Source organism: Ovis aries, chromosome 18, assembly GCF_016772045.2.
Source record: "Ovis aries strain OAR_USU_Benz2616 breed Rambouillet chromosome 18, ARS-UI_Ramb_v3.0, whole genome shotgun sequence".
Classification (NCBI taxonomy): Eukaryota; Metazoa; Chordata; class Mammalia; order Artiodactyla; family Bovidae; genus Ovis; species Ovis aries.
Genome location: NC_056071.1, coordinates 5,536,189 through 5,553,924, shown reverse-complemented (window position 1 = coordinate 5,553,924; position 17,736 = coordinate 5,536,189). Strand labels below are relative to the sequence as shown.

Sequence of the window (17,736 nt, the reverse complement as noted above, 5' to 3'; positions counted from 1 at the left end):
CTTCTTCACAGTCCAACTCTCACATCCACACATGACTACTGGAAAAACCATAGCCTTGACTAAGACGGACCTTAGTCGGCAAAGTAATGTCTCTGCTTTTGAATATGCTATCTAGGTTGGTCATAAATTTTCTTCCAAGGAGTAAGCGTCTTTTAATTTCATGGCTGCAGTCACCATCTGCAGTGATTTTGGAGCCCCCAAAAATAGTCTGACAGTGTTTCCACTGTTTCTCCATCTATTTCCCATGAAGTGATGGGACCAGATGCCATGATCTTCGTTTTCTGAATGTTTAGCTTTAAGCCAACATTTTTACTCTCCTCTTTCACTTTCATCAAGAGGCTTTTTAGTTCCTCTTCACTTTCTGCCATAAGGGTGGTGTCATCTGCATATCTGAGGTGATTGATATTTCTCCCAGCAATCTTGTTCCAGCTTCTGTTTCTTCCAGTCCAGTGTTTCTCATGATGTACTCTGCATAGAAGTTAAATAAGCAGGGTGACAATATACAGCCTTGACGTACTCCTTTTCCTATTTGGAACCAGTCTGTTGTTCCATGTCCAGTTCTAACTGTTGCTTCCTGACCTGCATTTAGGTTTCTCAAGAGGCAGGTTAGGTGGTCTGGTATTCCCATCTCTTTCATAATTTTCCACAGTTTATTGTGATCCACACAGTCAAAGGCTTTGGCATAGTCAATAAAGCAGAAGTAGATGTTTTTTTTGGAACTCTCTTGCTTTTTCCATGATCCAGCAGATGTTGGCAATTTGATCTCTGGTTCCTCTGCCTTTTCTAAAACCAGCTTGAACATCTGGAAATTCACAGTTCATGTACTGCTGAAGCCTGGCTTGGAGAATTTTGAGCATTACTTTACTAGGGTGTGAGATGAGTGCAATTGTTCGGTAGTTTGAGCATTCTTTGGTGGCATTGCCTTTCTTTGGGATTGGAATGAAAACTGACTTTTTCCAGTCCTGTGGCCACTGCTGAGTTTTCCAAATTTGCTGGCATATTGAGTGCAGCACTTTCACAGCAGCATCTTCCAGGATTTGAAGTAGCTCAACTGGAATTCCATCACCTCCACTAGCTTTGTTCGTAGTGATGCTTTCTAAGGCCCACTTGACTTCACATTCCAGGATGTCTGGCTCTAGATGAGTGATCACACCATCGTGATTATCTCGGTCATGAAGCTCTTCTTTGTACAGCTCTTCTGTGTATTCTTGCCACCTCTTCTTAATATCTTCTGCTTCTGTTAGATCCATACCATTTCTGTCCTTTATTGAGCCCATCTTTGCATGAAATGTTCCCTTGGTATCTCTAATTTTCTTGAAGAGATCTCTAGTCTTTCCCATGCTGTTCTTTTCCTCTATTTCTTTGCACTGATCGCTGAAGAAGGCTTTCTTATCTCTTCTTGCTATTCTTTGGAACTCTGCATTCAGATGCTTATATCTTTTCTTTTCTCCTTGGCTTTTCGCTTCTCTTCTTTTCACAGCTATTTGTAAGGCTTACCTACAGTTAATTTTTTGAAAGGTGCTATGAACATGTAAATAATAAAGAGAAAGCAACTACTGAAAAAAATCAAAGTCTCAAAAGTGGGAAAAGGATGATTATGGGGTCATCCTACCTGAGTCTGTCTATTAATAGCTTCTAAATAATAATTTTCAAATCTATCCCTTGAGAAAATGCCTCAATTAAAATTTGATATATTCTTAGCCTAAACTAAGTTAATAATAATTAAACTATAGCAATCAAGTTTTCTCAAAAAGGAAATCATTTCAATCAGATTTTCCACACTATGTTCTTACGGTTTATTCTGTAAGTTTCTTTTTAGATCCTCAGTTGAGCAGCTGACTGTGCCCTTTAGTGGTAGATAATGTACACCATCACTTAAACATCATTTAGTCAAGCCAGATTGGTTTTAGCTCCTTAATACGAATTCCACCTAATTTTATCATACGAATTTTGCTACAAACTGGTCTTTTATATAGAGCATAACATATAAAGTACATGCCAAGAGTATTTGTCATTTGACCTGTACTGCTAGTGTACACGAGGAAATCTGTGACTGCACTGAAAGTCTTATATGATTTTCTGTACCAGCAAACAGGAATCAGTAGCAACCAAACAGTTCCTAAAAGTACCTCACTTTGTGACCTCAGAGGATGTATTTAGCATGCCTGTGACTCCATTTCCCTGCAAATAAAGCAAAGCTAATAGTGCCTGAAGCAGTATTTCCTAACAAGAATCTTGGATAAATTAAAGCAAAAAAAAATGTTTTCAAAGTCACTGAATACATAAAAGAATAAAGTAGTCTGTAATCAACTAAAAGATACGGTTGTAGAATTAAAACTACTAGCACTTTTCTTCTTTGTTCTGAAGAACACAACATTCCCAAACCAAGAGAAAGAAACAGACATCATAAAGGAGAGTCCTTTTCTCATCAAACAAGAGCGGAACTTCAAAGTTAAAGTTTTTATAATATTCAACTTCTACAAATACTGATCAAGTCACCAGAGAATGAGCATATTTGCACTATTCTATGTGCTATTAAAGTAAAAAACCAAAAACCTATCAACTAGAACTAAGAACACAAAAAAATATAATTTAAAGATTAGGATTTGGGGAAGGGGGATGAACATTTTTTTAAAAAATGGATAAAGCAGCTTTGTAATTAAGACACTTACTTACCTTCCTCTTGATATCAGAGCCAAGGCTAAATAAGAGAGACCAATAAAAACTCATCTCCAAAATGTAGTACCAGTATTGGGATGGCAGCAAGGGCTGAGGAAAACAAGAGTATTCACTATTTTAATGCCACCATAAAAACAACTCATTTTAAGGATTAAGAACATTGTTTATACCTATTTGGCTAAGTCCATGGAATTCTCCAGGCCAGAATGCTGGAGTGGTTAACCTTTCTTTTCTCCAGAGGATCTTCCCAACCCAGAGAACCCAGTTCTCCCACATTGCAGGGGGACTCTCAGCTGGATTCTGATACCAGCTGAGCCACCAGGGAAGCTTATATACCACAAATTTCTCTCAAATAATAATGGTTTACATTTCAACTTCTGAAAAGGAATTAGAGACAATATTTTGAGGCATTTTCTTTCTAAAAAGGGAGACAAGAATTCAAAAATCAAGTTAAATATTTTGTTTAAAATTTAATAAAACTACAACAGGTGTAACTGCATTCTTTTAGCTGGTTGAGAGTTAAATTAGACGGAAAAATTGTTTTGCTGGCTCAACAAAATTGTTTTATGTTTATTGAAAGGGAAAGGGAAGTCGCTCAGTCGTGTCCAACTCTTTGCAATCCCATGGACTGCAGCCTACCAGGCTCCTCCATCCATGGGATTTTCCAGGAAAGAGTCCTGGAGTGGGGTGCCAGTACTACTCAAATCTGATGTCATAACCTCTTTTCTGGTGACAAGCTGGTGACCCAAATTGGCCCATTCTCAAATGGGACAGTAGTAAAATATATACAATTATTTAGATAGTCTAAAATGGTCTCCTAAAAAATAGAATGGAATTCCTATAGCTAGAGTTTTCTTTAAAGTAAGGGGTGCTGTGCTTCTTTTAGATAAGCTGAGACATTATATTACTTGGTGTGATGGGTTGCAACATTAATGCCCTCAATGAATCTCAGCTCATATTCATGTCCTGGTATAGTCGGCTCCAACATGACCAGGAATTTGAATTCCAGGCATTGGTCAAGGGGACATAGCAAATATGATGCAATCAGAGACCTCATAAGCACCAAGTAAGAAACCTGAGGCTAAAGCCTTTGACTGTGTGGATCATAACAAACTGCAGAAAGCTCTTAAACAGATGGGAATGCCAGACCATATTACCTGTCTCCTGAGAAACCTGTATGCAGGTCAAGAAGAAACAGTTAGAAACCTTGTATGGAACAACTGATTGGTTCAAGATTTAGAAAGGAGTACAACAGGGATGTCTGCTGTCACCCCGTTTGCTTAACCTATATGCTGAGCCCATCATCAGAAATGCTGGGCTGGATGAGTCACAAACTGGGATTAGGTAGGTGGGAGAAACATCAACAATCTCAGACATGTGTATGATACCACTCTGATGGCAGAAAGTGAAGAGCAATTAAGGAGCCTCTTGACGAGGGTGAAGGAGGAGAGTGAAAGAACCAGCTTAAAATTAAATATTAAAAAAACAAGGATCATGGCATCGGGCACAATTACTCCATGGCAAATAGAAGGGGAAAAGGTGGAAATAATGACAGATTTCCTCTTCTTGGGCTCTAAAATCACTGAGAATGGTGGCTATAGCCATGAAAACAGAGGACAACTGCTTCTTGGCAGGAAAGTTATGAGAAGCCTAGACAGTGTGTTGAACAGCAGAGACATTCTTCTGCTGCCAAAAGTCCATGTGGTCAGTGCTATGGTCTTCCCAGTGGTCATATATGGTTTTGAGAACTTGACCAGACAAAAGACAGAGTGCCAAAGAATCGATGCCTTTAAACTCTAGTGCTAGAGAAGACTCCTGAAAATCCCTTAGACAGGAAGGAGACCAAACCAGTCAATCTTAAGGAAAATCAACCCTGAATATTCATTGGAAGGACTGATGCTGAAACATTCAGTATTTTGGTCATCTAATACAAACAGCCGACTCATTGGAAAAGACGCTATTGCTGGGAAAGACTGAGGGCAGAAGGAGAAGAGGGTGTCAGAGGATGAGACGGCTGGATGGCATCACCAACACAATGGACATGAACTTGGGCAAACTTTGGGAGATGGTGAGGGACAGGGAGACCTAGTGTGCTGCAATGCAAGAGGTCTCAAAACATCGGACACGACTGGGCAACTGAACAACAAGAAACCTGAGCTACCCTACTGGAGGCCACAAAATAGAGAATCAAGATGTCCACTGACAAAAATACAAATGAGGGTACATGTGCTATCCCCTAACCAGCCTGTGAACTAACTGAAAATACATGAATTAACTCAGTTAACACCACATGGAAAAGAACTGCTTGGCTGTGCCTAGCCCAAATTGCTAATCCATATCATAAGCAAATAAATGGTTGTTGTTTTAAAGTACTAAGTTTTGGTGATGATTTATTATGCATCAGCATAAACTGACACACCTGAGAAGTGAAGAGTAAGGCTAATACATTAAATGGAATAGATTTCTGACCAACTCATCATCCTTGATAAGGCCATAAAAGAAAGAAAACTTCTGCTTTCTTCTATGACAAACAAGTCTGTATGTGACTAACCCTCCTAGTGAGAACTATTGTAAAAATATGGGAAAGTACAGATAATATCTGTTTGAAGGTACCAAGGAACAACCAAAGCATCTTGAAGCATTCCATGGAGCCAAGATTTCAAAGACAAGAAAAATGAATTAAATGAAATCTTTTATTTCTAGTGCATCCTTAATTCAAGAAGTACTACAGACCCCACACAAGATAACTTCAAAGAAAACCACACCTATGTATAACATAAAGTCTGTGTTTGCTGATTTATAAGCACTATAGAGCCCAGAGACTCTATACACTCTATATTCTCTGAGGTATAAACATTCCTTTATCTTAAAAATATAGTGAAGAGAAAATATCTAGATATTCAAACACAATGTTATTTCAAACATAGAAAATGTGCAATTGAAACAAATGAAAGAGAGTTTCTAGAAAACAGCAGCTCAGATTTCTAAGCAGAAGTTAAGTAGGACTTTTGGCAATCTCATAGTGCAAGGAAGCAAACTAAGCAAACTGATGTTCAGGGCCAGCCAAGGGAAAGGAGTCCTTGTAAACACTATAACCTTTTATTTAAAACCACTGTAAGAGAATGCCCTAGAAATACAGATGAGTTATAAATATATCTGCCTTATAAAGACTGGAGTTCACATAAAATCACTTCAAAACATATAAAACTTAAGATGATCTGTCTCAACTCTAACTGCTTAACAGAAGCGAAAATAAGTCTACTCAGGAGGTAGATAATATCATTCCTAAGTATAATTTTTTCTATCATTCAACCAAAAGTTATCAAACAAAGGGAAACAGGGATAAGAAAAAAAAACAGGTGATCAAGATATTGGATTTATCAGGCTATGACTTTAAAATGACTTTTAAAATTAACTAGGTTTTTAAGGTTATTTTTAAAAATTAGTGAGAATTTTTTAAAATATAAGTTTATTTATTTCAATTGGAGGTTAATTACTTTATAATATTGTATTGGTTTCATCATACATCAACATGAATCTGCCGCGGGTATACATGTGTTCCCCATCCTGAACCCCCTCCCTCCTCCCTCCCCCTACCATCTCTCTGGGTCATCCCAGTGCACCAGCCCCAAGCATCCAGTATCATACATTGAACCTGGACTGGCGATTTGTTTCATATATGATATTATACATGTTTCAATACCATTCTCCCAAATCATCCCACCCTCTCCCTCTCCCACAGAGTCCAAAAGACTGTTCTTACATCTGTGTCTCTTTTGCTGTCTTTCATACAGGATTTTTATAAGAGAACTGGAATCCACGAAAAAGAATTAAGTGAAAATTTGAGAATTGAAAAAGACCATAACGAAAATTGAGAACTCAAAGGCTGTGCTTCAGAGCAGATCAGAGCACTGCTGAAACATGTACTAGTGATCTGGAGGATATGAAGTAGAAAATATCCAGAGCTGTGAAGTGTCTGAGATTTTACCCTACTTGCAAGTTATCTTGCCACAGTTTCATGAATGCTGGTAGGATATATGAGACTCCTGAGTCAGAGATAAAGGATAGTTTACTGTTCACAGTACTATAGTTGCCAGAATAACAATATTTGGGCCAGTTCTCCCATTCCAATTCCCATGGCTAAACAAAAGGGTTAGTTCATGCAAAGATGGGCACAATAAAGGACAGAAATGGTATGGACCTAACAGAAGGATAAGATATTAAGAAGAGGTCGTAAGAATACACCGAACTATACAAAAAACATCTTCAAAACCCAGATAACAACGATGGTGTGATCACTCACCTAGAATCAGACATCCTGGAATGTGAAGTCACAAGCGGGCCTTAGGAAACATCACTACGAACAAATCTACTGGAAATGATGGAATTCCAGTTGAACTATTTCAAATCCTAAAAGATGATGCTGTGAAACTGCTGTACTCAACATGCCAGCAAATTTGGAAAACTCAGCAGTGGCCACAGGACTAGAAAAGGTCAGTTTTCATTCCAACCCCAAAGAAAGGCAATGCCAAAGAATGTTCCAACTACTGTACAACTGTACTCTCTCACACACTAGCAAAATAATATTCAAAATTCTCCAAGCCAGGCTTCAACTGTACACCAACTGAGAACTTCCAGATGTTCAAGTTGCATTTAGAAAAGGCAGAGGAACCAGAGATCAAATTGCCAACACCCATTGGATCATCAAAAGAGCAAGAGAGTTCCAGAAAAACATCTACTTCTGCTTTATTGACTATGCCAAAGCCTTTGACTGTGTGGATCACAACAAACTGGAAAATTCATGAAGAGATGGGAATACAGACCATCTGACCTGCCTCTTGAAAAATTTGTATGCAGGTCAAGAAGCAACAGTTAGAACTGGGCATGGAATAAGACTGGTTCCAAATTGGGAAAGGAGTATATCATCAAGGCTGTATATTGTCACCCTGCTTGTTTAACTTCTATGCAGAGTACATCATGTGAAATGTCGGGCTGGATGAAGTACAGCTGGAATCAAGATTGCCAGGAGAAATATCAATAACTTCAGATATGCAGATGACACCACCCTTATGGTACAAAGTAAAGATGAACTAAAGAGCCTCTTGATGAAAGTCAAAGAGGAGAGTCAAAAAGTTGGCTTAAAGCTCAACATTCAGAAAACTAAGATCACGGCATCCAGTCCAATCATTTCATGGCAAATAGATGGAGAAACAATGGAAACAGTGACAGACTATCTTGGGGGCTCCAAAATCACTGGAGATGGTGACTGCAGCCATGAAATTAAAAGACGCTTATTCCTTGGAAGAAAAGCTATGCTCAACCTAGAGAGCATATTAAAAAGCAGAGACATTACTTTGCCAATAAAGGTCCATCTAGACAAAGCTATGTTTTTCCAGTAGTCATATATGGATGTGAGAGCTGGACTATAAAGAAAACTGAGTGCCGAAGAATTGATGCTTTTGAACTGTAGTGTTGGAGAAGACTCTTGATAGTCCTTTGGACTGCAAAGAGATCCAACGAGTCTATCCTAAAGGAAATCAGTCCTGAATATTCATTGGAAGGATTGATGCTGAAGCTGAAGCCCCAATACTTTGGCTACCTGATGTGAAGAACTGACTCACTAGAAAAGACCCTGATGCTGGGAAAGATTGAAAGAGGGGGAGCAGGGGACAACAGAGGATGAGATGGTTGGATGGCATCACTGACTTGATGCACATGAATTTGAGTAAACTCTGGGAGTTGGTGATGGACAGGGAGGCCTGGTGTGCTGCAGTCCATGGGGCTGCAAAGAGTCAGACACAACTGGGTAACTCAACTGGACTGACATTGGCACATGCAGTGGGTTTTGTTACCACAGGGAAACCCTGAAATAGGGAACCTAATATCTTTCATAATGGACAATAACATGTATATCTGTTGTTCCAGTGGAGAGACTGCCTCCATCTTCCAAGCTTGTTTGCCATACAAACATCCTTCAAAAGACAATACAGAACAAAAGTTAGCCTGCGTTTCACTTCATACGACATGCAGAAATGCAAGAGATCTGTGGAGAACTGTGTTCCTATAGACTGAAGCAGTGAGTCAGAGGATAGAAAATATGAGAAAAAGTATGTAAGAGATTTGGGACCTAGTGTAAAAGTCTAGCGTATTAGCTCACTTGTAAATTGAAATTCCAGAAAAAGAGGAGAGAGAAAAAAGAAGAGAAGCAACAGCTAAGCATTTTTCAAAATGGATTTAAGACATCAAGCTACATATTCAAGAATTACTATGGACAATAAGCAGGATAAATTCAAAGAAGACGGCATTCATGCCTATCACAATCATACTGCTGAAACACAAATACAAAATGTTTAAAACAGAGGAATAAAAAGACATCATTCAAAGAAGCAAAAATAAAATGGACAACAGAATTAAAGAAACTGAAGGGATCCAGAAGACAATGGAATGACATTTTTTAAGTGCTCAAAGAAAATAACTAGTAACCTAGAATTCTATGCCCAGCAAAACTCCTTTTAAAAAATAGGGTAAAATGATGACATTTCCAGACAAGCAAACCAAAGGGGCTTCTTCAGCCATAAGGATAATAATGCCAGATGAAAGTGTGGAAATGCAAGATGCCAAATAATATCAAGGAAAGGGCAAATTAACATTTACAAATCAATTATAGTAGTGACTTGTAGGCTTTTAAATATTTGAAGGAGGAGATAGGCATAGTCTGATGACCTTTCACTGACTGGAAAGAGATAACTGCATTAATTTGTATCAGACTCTAAGAACTGAAGAATGCAAAAGGTAATCTCTTGGAAAACTACTGAAAGAATGTGTGCATGCATGCTAAGTCACTTCAGTCGTGTCTGACTCTTTCAGACCCTATGGACTATAGTCTGCCAGGCTCCTCTGTCCATGGTAAGAATGGTCCAGGCAAGAATACTGGAGTAGGTTGCCAGGCAACCAGGGGAATCGTCCTAACCCAGAGATTGAACCCATGTCTCTAATCTCCTTCACTGACAGGCAGGTTCTTTACCACTAGTGCCTGCATAACTGAAAAGCTAATATTAGGGAAGAAATAGAGTAATAATTTTAAAAACTTCACTGTCCTATAAAAAAGTAATGAGTATTATTTTAAAAAGGAAATGTATCCAGTGCTACAAGTAGAAAATACATAGTAAGATGGTAAATTTAAACTCAAATAGATAACTACATTAACCATAAGCCAAGTAAAGGAATGAGACAAGTGATGGGTAAATAACGAACAAGAATGAGTGAGCTCCAGTAGACAAAGCGCCATGGACTGCATGAAAGTGGACACAGAGCAGGAAAGGACTCAGACCTAACTCAGGGGGCAAGCTGCTGAGGAGGGGAGGGACTGCATCAGGGGACTTACCTGTCTGGGATAGCCATTCCAAACTTCCCACAGGTCATAGACCCAAGGTTTCTGAAAAAGGAAGGAACCAAGAGAAACTGTTCAGAGTCAAGGGCTGATTTCAGCAGAAACCTAAGTCCTTCCTGATGTCGCTGACAGGGAGGAAACATGCACAGTAAGATACTTTCATCACATTCCTCCTCCCCCAGCAGTATCTCCCTTCTTCCGCAGGTATTTCTACTTGTTCTTATATAATACCTCTGTGACATGCAAGAGTTCTACTGAGTCTGGGATTGATAATAGTCCTGATTCTCAAAGGAAATTATTTATTTCAAACAAGTGCCTCTTCTAATGAAATTGTTTCTGGGCCAATTAAATTACTGCTTCTGTAGCAATAAAAAATCTTGAAATATTCATAGCAATAAAATATGTGAAGCGAAAACTTAAAAGAATCTTTAGAGACATCTCCAAAAGCTAGTTATCTTTTTTTCTGTTAACAATTTACTATTAATTTTATACATCACTTAATGAGATAATCATTTAATAATTATTTTAACAGACAATGCAAAGGGAATACGATATGGAGAGATTTGATTTCTGATGGGCAAGTAAGGAAAGTCTTCATAAACAAGTGATTAGAGTGAGTAGAGGTTTAAAAGCTGGCTACCTTATTGAAAGTATATCTCAAGGGATTCATAAGCAGGAATTTTTTAAATTAAAGACAAATTACAGTCAAAGATATATCAGAAAGAAAACTTACATCATAAAGAAATGCAATTCCAGCAATGGTAATAATTAGGTAAAATGTAAATCGCCAGCTGCCAAAAGAAATAAAACACTTGTTAAGGTGACTGACATCTGAGGAGAAAAACATTTTGTATAACAGTTTGGAAAGAATACACATTCTGGAGTCAGAAAAATCTAAGTTAATATCCTGATTCTGCCACTTGTTGCATGGCTAAAAGTTCAAGTATGTCACTTAACTCAAGGAGCCTTAATTTCTTCATCCATAAGATGAAAACAACAAAACTTACCTCTAAATGTAAAAATATTGAAGATAACTTATGCAAAATTATGATATAGTGTCTGGTATGAAGTAAGAAACCAGTGTTAGCTATCGTTACTACTAATATGCCTAGCCTAGTTCCTGACACACAATAAATGATGTTTGATTATCAGTTCAGTTCAGTGCAGTCACTCAGTCGTGTCCGATGCTTTGGGACCCCATGGTCCCAATACAGCTCCTATTGATAGTACGTAGTGGAAATGTGCGACTACATAATATGTGTCATGGAGGACAATATCAAGGGAGGAGTTGACAATATGAGTCCCGCACGGACTGCAACACGCCAGGCCTCCCTGTCCATCACCAGCTCCCAGAGTTTGCACAAACTCACGTCCATTGAGTTGGTGATGCCATCTAACTATCTCACCCTCTGTCGTCCCCTTCTCTGCCTTCAATCTTTCCTGGTATCAGGGTCTTTTCAAATGAGTCAGTTCTTTTGCATCAGGTGGCCAAAGTATTGGAGCCTCATATTAAAAAGCAGAGACATTACTTTGCCAACAAAGGTCCATCTAGTCAAGGCTATGGTTTTTCCGGTAGTCATGTATGGATGTGAGAGTTGGACTACAAAGAAAGCTGAGCACCGAAGAATTGATGTTTTTGAACTGTGGTGTTGGAGAAGACTCTTGAGAGTCCCTTGGACTGCAAGGAGATCCAACCAGTCCATCCTAAAGGAGATCAGTCCTGGGTGTTCATTGGAAGGACTGATGCTGAAGCTGAAACTCCAATACTCTGGTCACCTGATGCAAAGAGCTGACTCATTTGAAAAGACCCTGATGCTGGGAAAGATTGAGGGCAGGAGGAGAAGGGGACGACAGAGAATAAGATGGTTGGGTGGCATCACTGATACCAATGAGTTTGGAATGAGTCTGGGTAGGCTCTGGGAATTGGTGATGGACAGGGAGGCCTGGCACGATGCAGTCCATGGGAACACAAAGAGTTGGACACGAATGAGCAACTGAACTGAACTAAACTGGAGGCCATTCCTCAGTTCACACAGCCAAGCAGTGACACAGTCAAGTCAGTAACATAGGTCTTTGAACCCTGAATCCAGTAGTGTTTTTGGAAAACTGTCACTGCTTCTAAGCCTCATGATGGTTTTCCTTCATGGCTTGTTTTGATTAAGGAAAAACGTAGGGTTCAATTACTCAGAAAGTTGAACCACAAAGTGAACCAGTTGAGACTCATTCTCACTTGTTTCATTTAGTGTTGGTTCAACAAAGCCACGTGCTTAAATGTAGAGAGCATTTCCTTGATCCTTAATTATTCTGGCCAAACAAGAAGTACAAAAATGAGATGAGGAGATCTGCCAGACCCAAAGGAAGCCATAAGCGTGGCAGCACATCTCGTATCATTTGTGTCTCAAACATGTATTGATCTCTTAAACCTGTTTCAGGAACCATGCTAAGCATACTTGTGCGACGCCATATTTTCTTCTTTACAACAAGCTTATGAAGAAGCTCCTTTTGTGGGTTGTTGCTTGGTTCTCACAACAACATTAAAATGTAGATGAGATGAAGACTAAAGAATGCTAAACTTGAGAGAGATCACATAATCTACCCAAGACTGTATAGTGACAATCAGTATTGTTGTTCAGTCACTAAGTCGTGCGACTCCACGGACTGCAGCATGCCAGGCTTCCCTGTCCACCCTGTCCACTATCTCCCGGAGTCTGCCCAAATTCATGTCCATTGAGTCAGTGATACCCTCCAACCATCTCATCCTCTGTCTCTTGCTTCTCCTTTTGTTTCCAATCTTTCCCAGGATCAGGATCTTTTCCAATGAGTCAGCTTGCTGCATCAGATGGCCAAAGTATTAGAGCTTCAGCATCAGTCCTTCCAATGAATATTAAGGGTTGATTTCTTTTAGGATTGAATGGTTTGATCTCCTTGCAGTCCAAGGGACTGTCAAGGGATTTCTCCAGCACCACAATTCAAAAGCATCAATTCTTTGCTGTTCAGTCTTCTTTATGGTCCAACTCTCACATCCATACATGACAAATGGGAAAAACATAGCTTTGACTATACAGACCTTTGTTGGCAAAGTGATGTCGCTGGTTTTTAATACACTGTCTAGGTTTGTCATGACTTTCTTTCCAAGTAGCATGCATCTTTTAATTTCATGGCTGCAGTCACCATCCACAGTGATACCAGAGCCCAAAAAAATAAAATCTGTCCCAATCAGATGCAAGAGTAAAATCCAAGCTTCACATCTTCCCAGACTAGCCCTATCAGGTCTATTATACTATTCCAGGGGTTCTCAAAGTCAGGGATCTCTGACATCAAACACTTTCACAATGATAATGAAATGTTATTTGTCCCATTTCTTACTCTCATTTTCTCCCAAGTGTCCAGTGGCATTTCCCAGAGGCTACATGTCCTGTGATGGTATCTTTGCTCTGATAGCTGATGACATATGTGCTTGTGTAGTCTCATATTTTAATTTCCATTTCTAGTACAGTAGACATCAATAGGTATACCTCACACAAGCAGATGCTCTTTGGGGTCTGTAATAGCTTTTAAGAGAACAAAGGGGTCCTGAAACCAAAAAGCTTGGGAGCTGCGGTGCTTCACTAATCGTGAAGCAATTGACTAATTGTGCTTCACTAATTTTCCTTGCTTCAGATGAACCTAAGGTAGTAAAATGTCTTTTTTTTCCAGGAATGGCTGAGACAAACATAATTGTGAGGGAGGAAAAAAAACTCTTGGAAAAAACGAAATTGACTGGTCAGACACAGGCGGCAAAGTTGGAAGATAAAGGCCTGCTGAGTGAGATCAGGGAGGAGCTGGACAGCGGAACCTCGGGCTACATGAGACAGGACAAACATGGCTCTCCATGGTGGCGGGGCAGCATGGAGAAGGTGGTGGACCCGCCCAGTGGGCAGCTGGGCAAGTGGCAGTCCACCCAGCAGGACAACAGTGCCTCGCACCAGCATGAGACGCACCAGGCACTTGGAAACTGTGTGTGTGCATGCTTAGTCATGCTGGACTCCTTGTGACCTCATGGCCTATAGCGTGCCAGGCTCCTTTATCCATGAAACTTTCCAGGCAAGAATATTGGAGCAGGTTGCTATTCCTCTTCCAGGGGATCTTCCCACCCCAAGGACTGAACCTGCATCTCTTATGTCTCCTGCATTGGCAGGCAGATTCTTTACCACTGAGCCACTGGGAAAGCTCACTTGGAAACTGTTTGGTGTTTAATTAAATTTCTCATTGTTAAAAAGAAAAGTGATCAGTTAGTATGGAATCTGATTTTAAAATGAAGGATTCACTATGGATTAAAATCCTGAATGCTATAAAACAGGGCTTAGGGGTTACCCTTACAGAAAGTAATCAAGGAAACAATACACTGAACTTAAGGTGTTCAGAGATTAACCATCCTGGTGGATAAGTGTTGGCCTGCTGGAGAATAATTTGTAAGAGTTCTTTGTTGGGGAATACGTTTCCTGAAGAAGCGCGCTGGGCTGCGATGGACTGCGCAGAAGCATGGCTGAGAGGAGCTACCTCTTGCCAAAGGTCAGGGACAGCGATTGAGAGTGCCAGGCTGCATCGGCACAGGAGCGGCCAAAAGAAGCTACCCCATGTCCTAGGTCAGGGGTAGTGGCCGAGAGGAGCTACCACACGCTGGAGGTCAGGGCGGCGGCCAAGAGGAGCTACCACACGCCCGAGGTCAGGGGAGGCGGCTGAGAGGAGCAACCCCACACCCAAGGTCAGGAGGGGTGGCGGTTGGAGATACCCCTCGTCCAAGGTAAGGAGCAGCAGCTGACATTCCAGGTCAGGGAATGTCAGGTCACCGCCCCTGATCTTCGGCAAGGAGTAGCTCCTCTCGCCGTGCTTCTGCGTGATCCGTCACAGTAGACGCACTTCTGCACGGTCCCACATGGCTGTGAAGAGATACCCCATGTCCAAAGTAAGAGAAACCCAAGTAAGACAGTAGGTGTTGCAAGAGGGTATCAGAGGGCAGATACACTAAAACCATAATCACACAAAACTAGCCAATCTGATCTCATGGACCACAGCCTTGCCTAACTCAATGAAACTAAGCCATGCCGTGGGGGGCCACCCAAGACGGGAGGGTCATGGTGGAGATGTCTGACAGAATGTGCTCCACTGGAGAAGGGAATGGCGAACCACTTCAGTATTTTTACCTTGAGAACCCCATGAACAGTATGAAAAGGCAAAATGATAGGATACTCAAAGGGGAACTCCCTGGGTCGGTAGGTGCCCAATATGCTACTGGAGATCAGTGGAGAAATAACTCCAGAAAGAATGAAGGGATGGAGCCAAAGCAAAAACAATACCCAGATGTGGATGTGACTGGTGATAGAAGAAAGATCCAATGCTGTAAAGAGCAATATTGTATAGGAACCTGGAATGTCAGGTCCATGAATCAAAGCAAATTGGAGGTGGTCAAACAGGAGATGGCAAGAGTGCACGTCGACATTCTAGGAATCAGCAAACTAAAATGGATTGGAATGGGTGAATTTAACTCAGATGACCATTATATCTACTACTGTGGGCAAGAATCCCTTAGAAGAAATGGAGTAGCCATCATGGTCAACAAAACAGTCTGAAATGCAGTACTTGGATGCAATCTCAAAAACAACAGAATGATCTCTGTTCATTTCCAAGGCAAACCATTCAATATCACAGTAATCCAAGGCTATGCCCCAACCAGTAACACAGAAGAGACTGAAGTTGAATTGTTCTATGAAGACCTACAAGACCTTCTAGAACTAACACCCACAAAAGAAGTCCTTTTCATTATAAGGGACTGGAATGAAAGAGTAGAAAGTCAAGAAACACCTGGAGTAGCGCAAATTTGGCCTTGGAATACGGAATGAAGCAGGGCAAAGGCTAATAGAGTTTTCCAAGAGAATGCACTGGTCATAGCAAACATCCTCTTACAACAACACAAGAGAAGAATCTACACATGGACATCACCAGATGGCCAACACCAAAATCAGATTGATTATATTCTTTGCAGCCAAAGATGGAGAAGCTCTATACAGTCCGCAAAAACAAGGCTGGGGGCTGACTATGGCTCAGATCATGAACTCCTTATTGCCAAATTCAGACTGAAATTGAAGTAAGTGGGGAAAACCACTAGACCAATCAGGTATGACCTAAATCAAATCCCTTTTGATTATACAATAGAAGTGAGAAATAGATTTAAGGGACTAGATCTGATAGACAGAGTGCCTGATGAACTATGGATGGAGGTTCGTGACATTGTACAGGAGACAGGGATCAAGACCATCCCCATGGAAAAGAAATGCAAAAAAGCAAAATGGCTATCTGAGGAGGCCTTAAAAATAGCTGTGAAAAGAAGAGAAGCGAAAAGCAAAGGAGAAAAGGAAAGATATAAGCATCTGAATGCAGAGTTCCAAAGAATAGCAAGAAGAGATAAGAAAGCCTTCCTCAGCAATCAATGCAAAGAAACAGAGGAAAACAACAGAATGGGAAAGACTAGAGATCTCTTCAAGAAAATTAGAGATACCAAGGGAACATTTCATGCAAAGATGGGCTCGATAAAAGACAGAAATTGTATGGACCTAAGAGAAGCAGAGGCCTGGCATGCTGCGATTCATGGGGTTGCAAAGAGTCGGACACGACTGAGTGACTGAACTGAACTGAAGCCGAAGATTTTAAGAAGAGGTGGCAAGAATACACAGAAGAACTGTATAAAAAAGAGCTTCACGACCAAGATAATCACGATAGTGTGATTACTCACCTAGAGCCAGATATCCTGGAATGTGAAGTCAAGTGGGCCGTAGCAAGCATCACTATAAACAAAGCTAGTGGAGGTGATGGAATTCCAGTTGAGCTGTTTCAAATCCTGAAAGATGATGCTGTGAAAGTACAGCACTCAATATGCCAGCAAATTTGGAGAACTCAGCAGTGGCCATAGGACTGGAAAAGGGCAGTTTTCATTCCAATCCCAAAGAAAGGCAATGCAAAAGAATGCTCAAACTACCACACAATTGCACTCATCTCACATGCTAGTAACGTAATGCTCAAAATTCTCCAAGCCAGGCTTCAGCAATACGTGAACCATGAACTTCCAGATGTTCAAGCTGGTTTTAGAAAAGGCAGAGGAACCAGAGATCAAATTGCCAACATCTGCTGGATCATGGACAAAGCAAGAGAGTTCCAGAAAAACATCTCTTTCTGCTTTATTGACTATGCCAAAGCCTTTGACTTTGTGGATCACAATAAACTGTGGAAAATTCTGAAAGAGATGGAAATACCAGACCACCTGACCTGCCTCTTGAGAAACCTATATGCAGGTCAAGAAGCAACAGTTAGGACTAGACATGGAACAACAGACTGGTTCCAAATAGGAAAAGGAGTACGTCAAGGCTGGATATTGTCACCCTGCTTATTTAACTTCTATGCAGAGTACATCATGAGAAATGCTGGACTGGAAGAAGCACAAGCTGGAATCAAGATTGCCGGGAGAAATATCAATCACCTCAGATATGCAGATGACACCACCCTTATGGCAGAAAGTGAAGAGGAACTAAAAAGCCTCTTGATGAAAGTGAAAGTGGAGAGTGAAAAAGCTGGCTTAAAGCTCAACATTCAGAAAACTAAGATCATGGCATCTGGTCCCATCACTTTATGGGAAA

General features: G+C 40.5%; 1 protein-coding gene across 3 annotated transcripts in view; it reads right to left on the bottom strand.

The window, feature by feature from the left end:
• The window catches only part of CERS3 (ceramide synthase 3), a 178,309-nt gene that overhangs the window by 97,412 nt on the left and 63,161 nt on the right, over positions 1-17,736 (bottom strand). For all 3 annotated transcript variants that reach the window (XM_060401983.1, XM_060401984.1, XM_027957005.3), the window contains 3 exons: positions 10,803-10,860; positions 10,064-10,114; positions 2,677-2,769 (listed from right to left, as the gene is read on the bottom strand). In XM_060401983.1, coding sequence (XP_060257966.1) covers positions 2,677-2,769; positions 10,064-10,114; positions 10,803-10,860 — 202 coding nt within the window. The remainder of the gene's footprint in view (positions 1-2,676; positions 2,770-10,063; positions 10,115-10,802; positions 10,861-17,736) is intronic.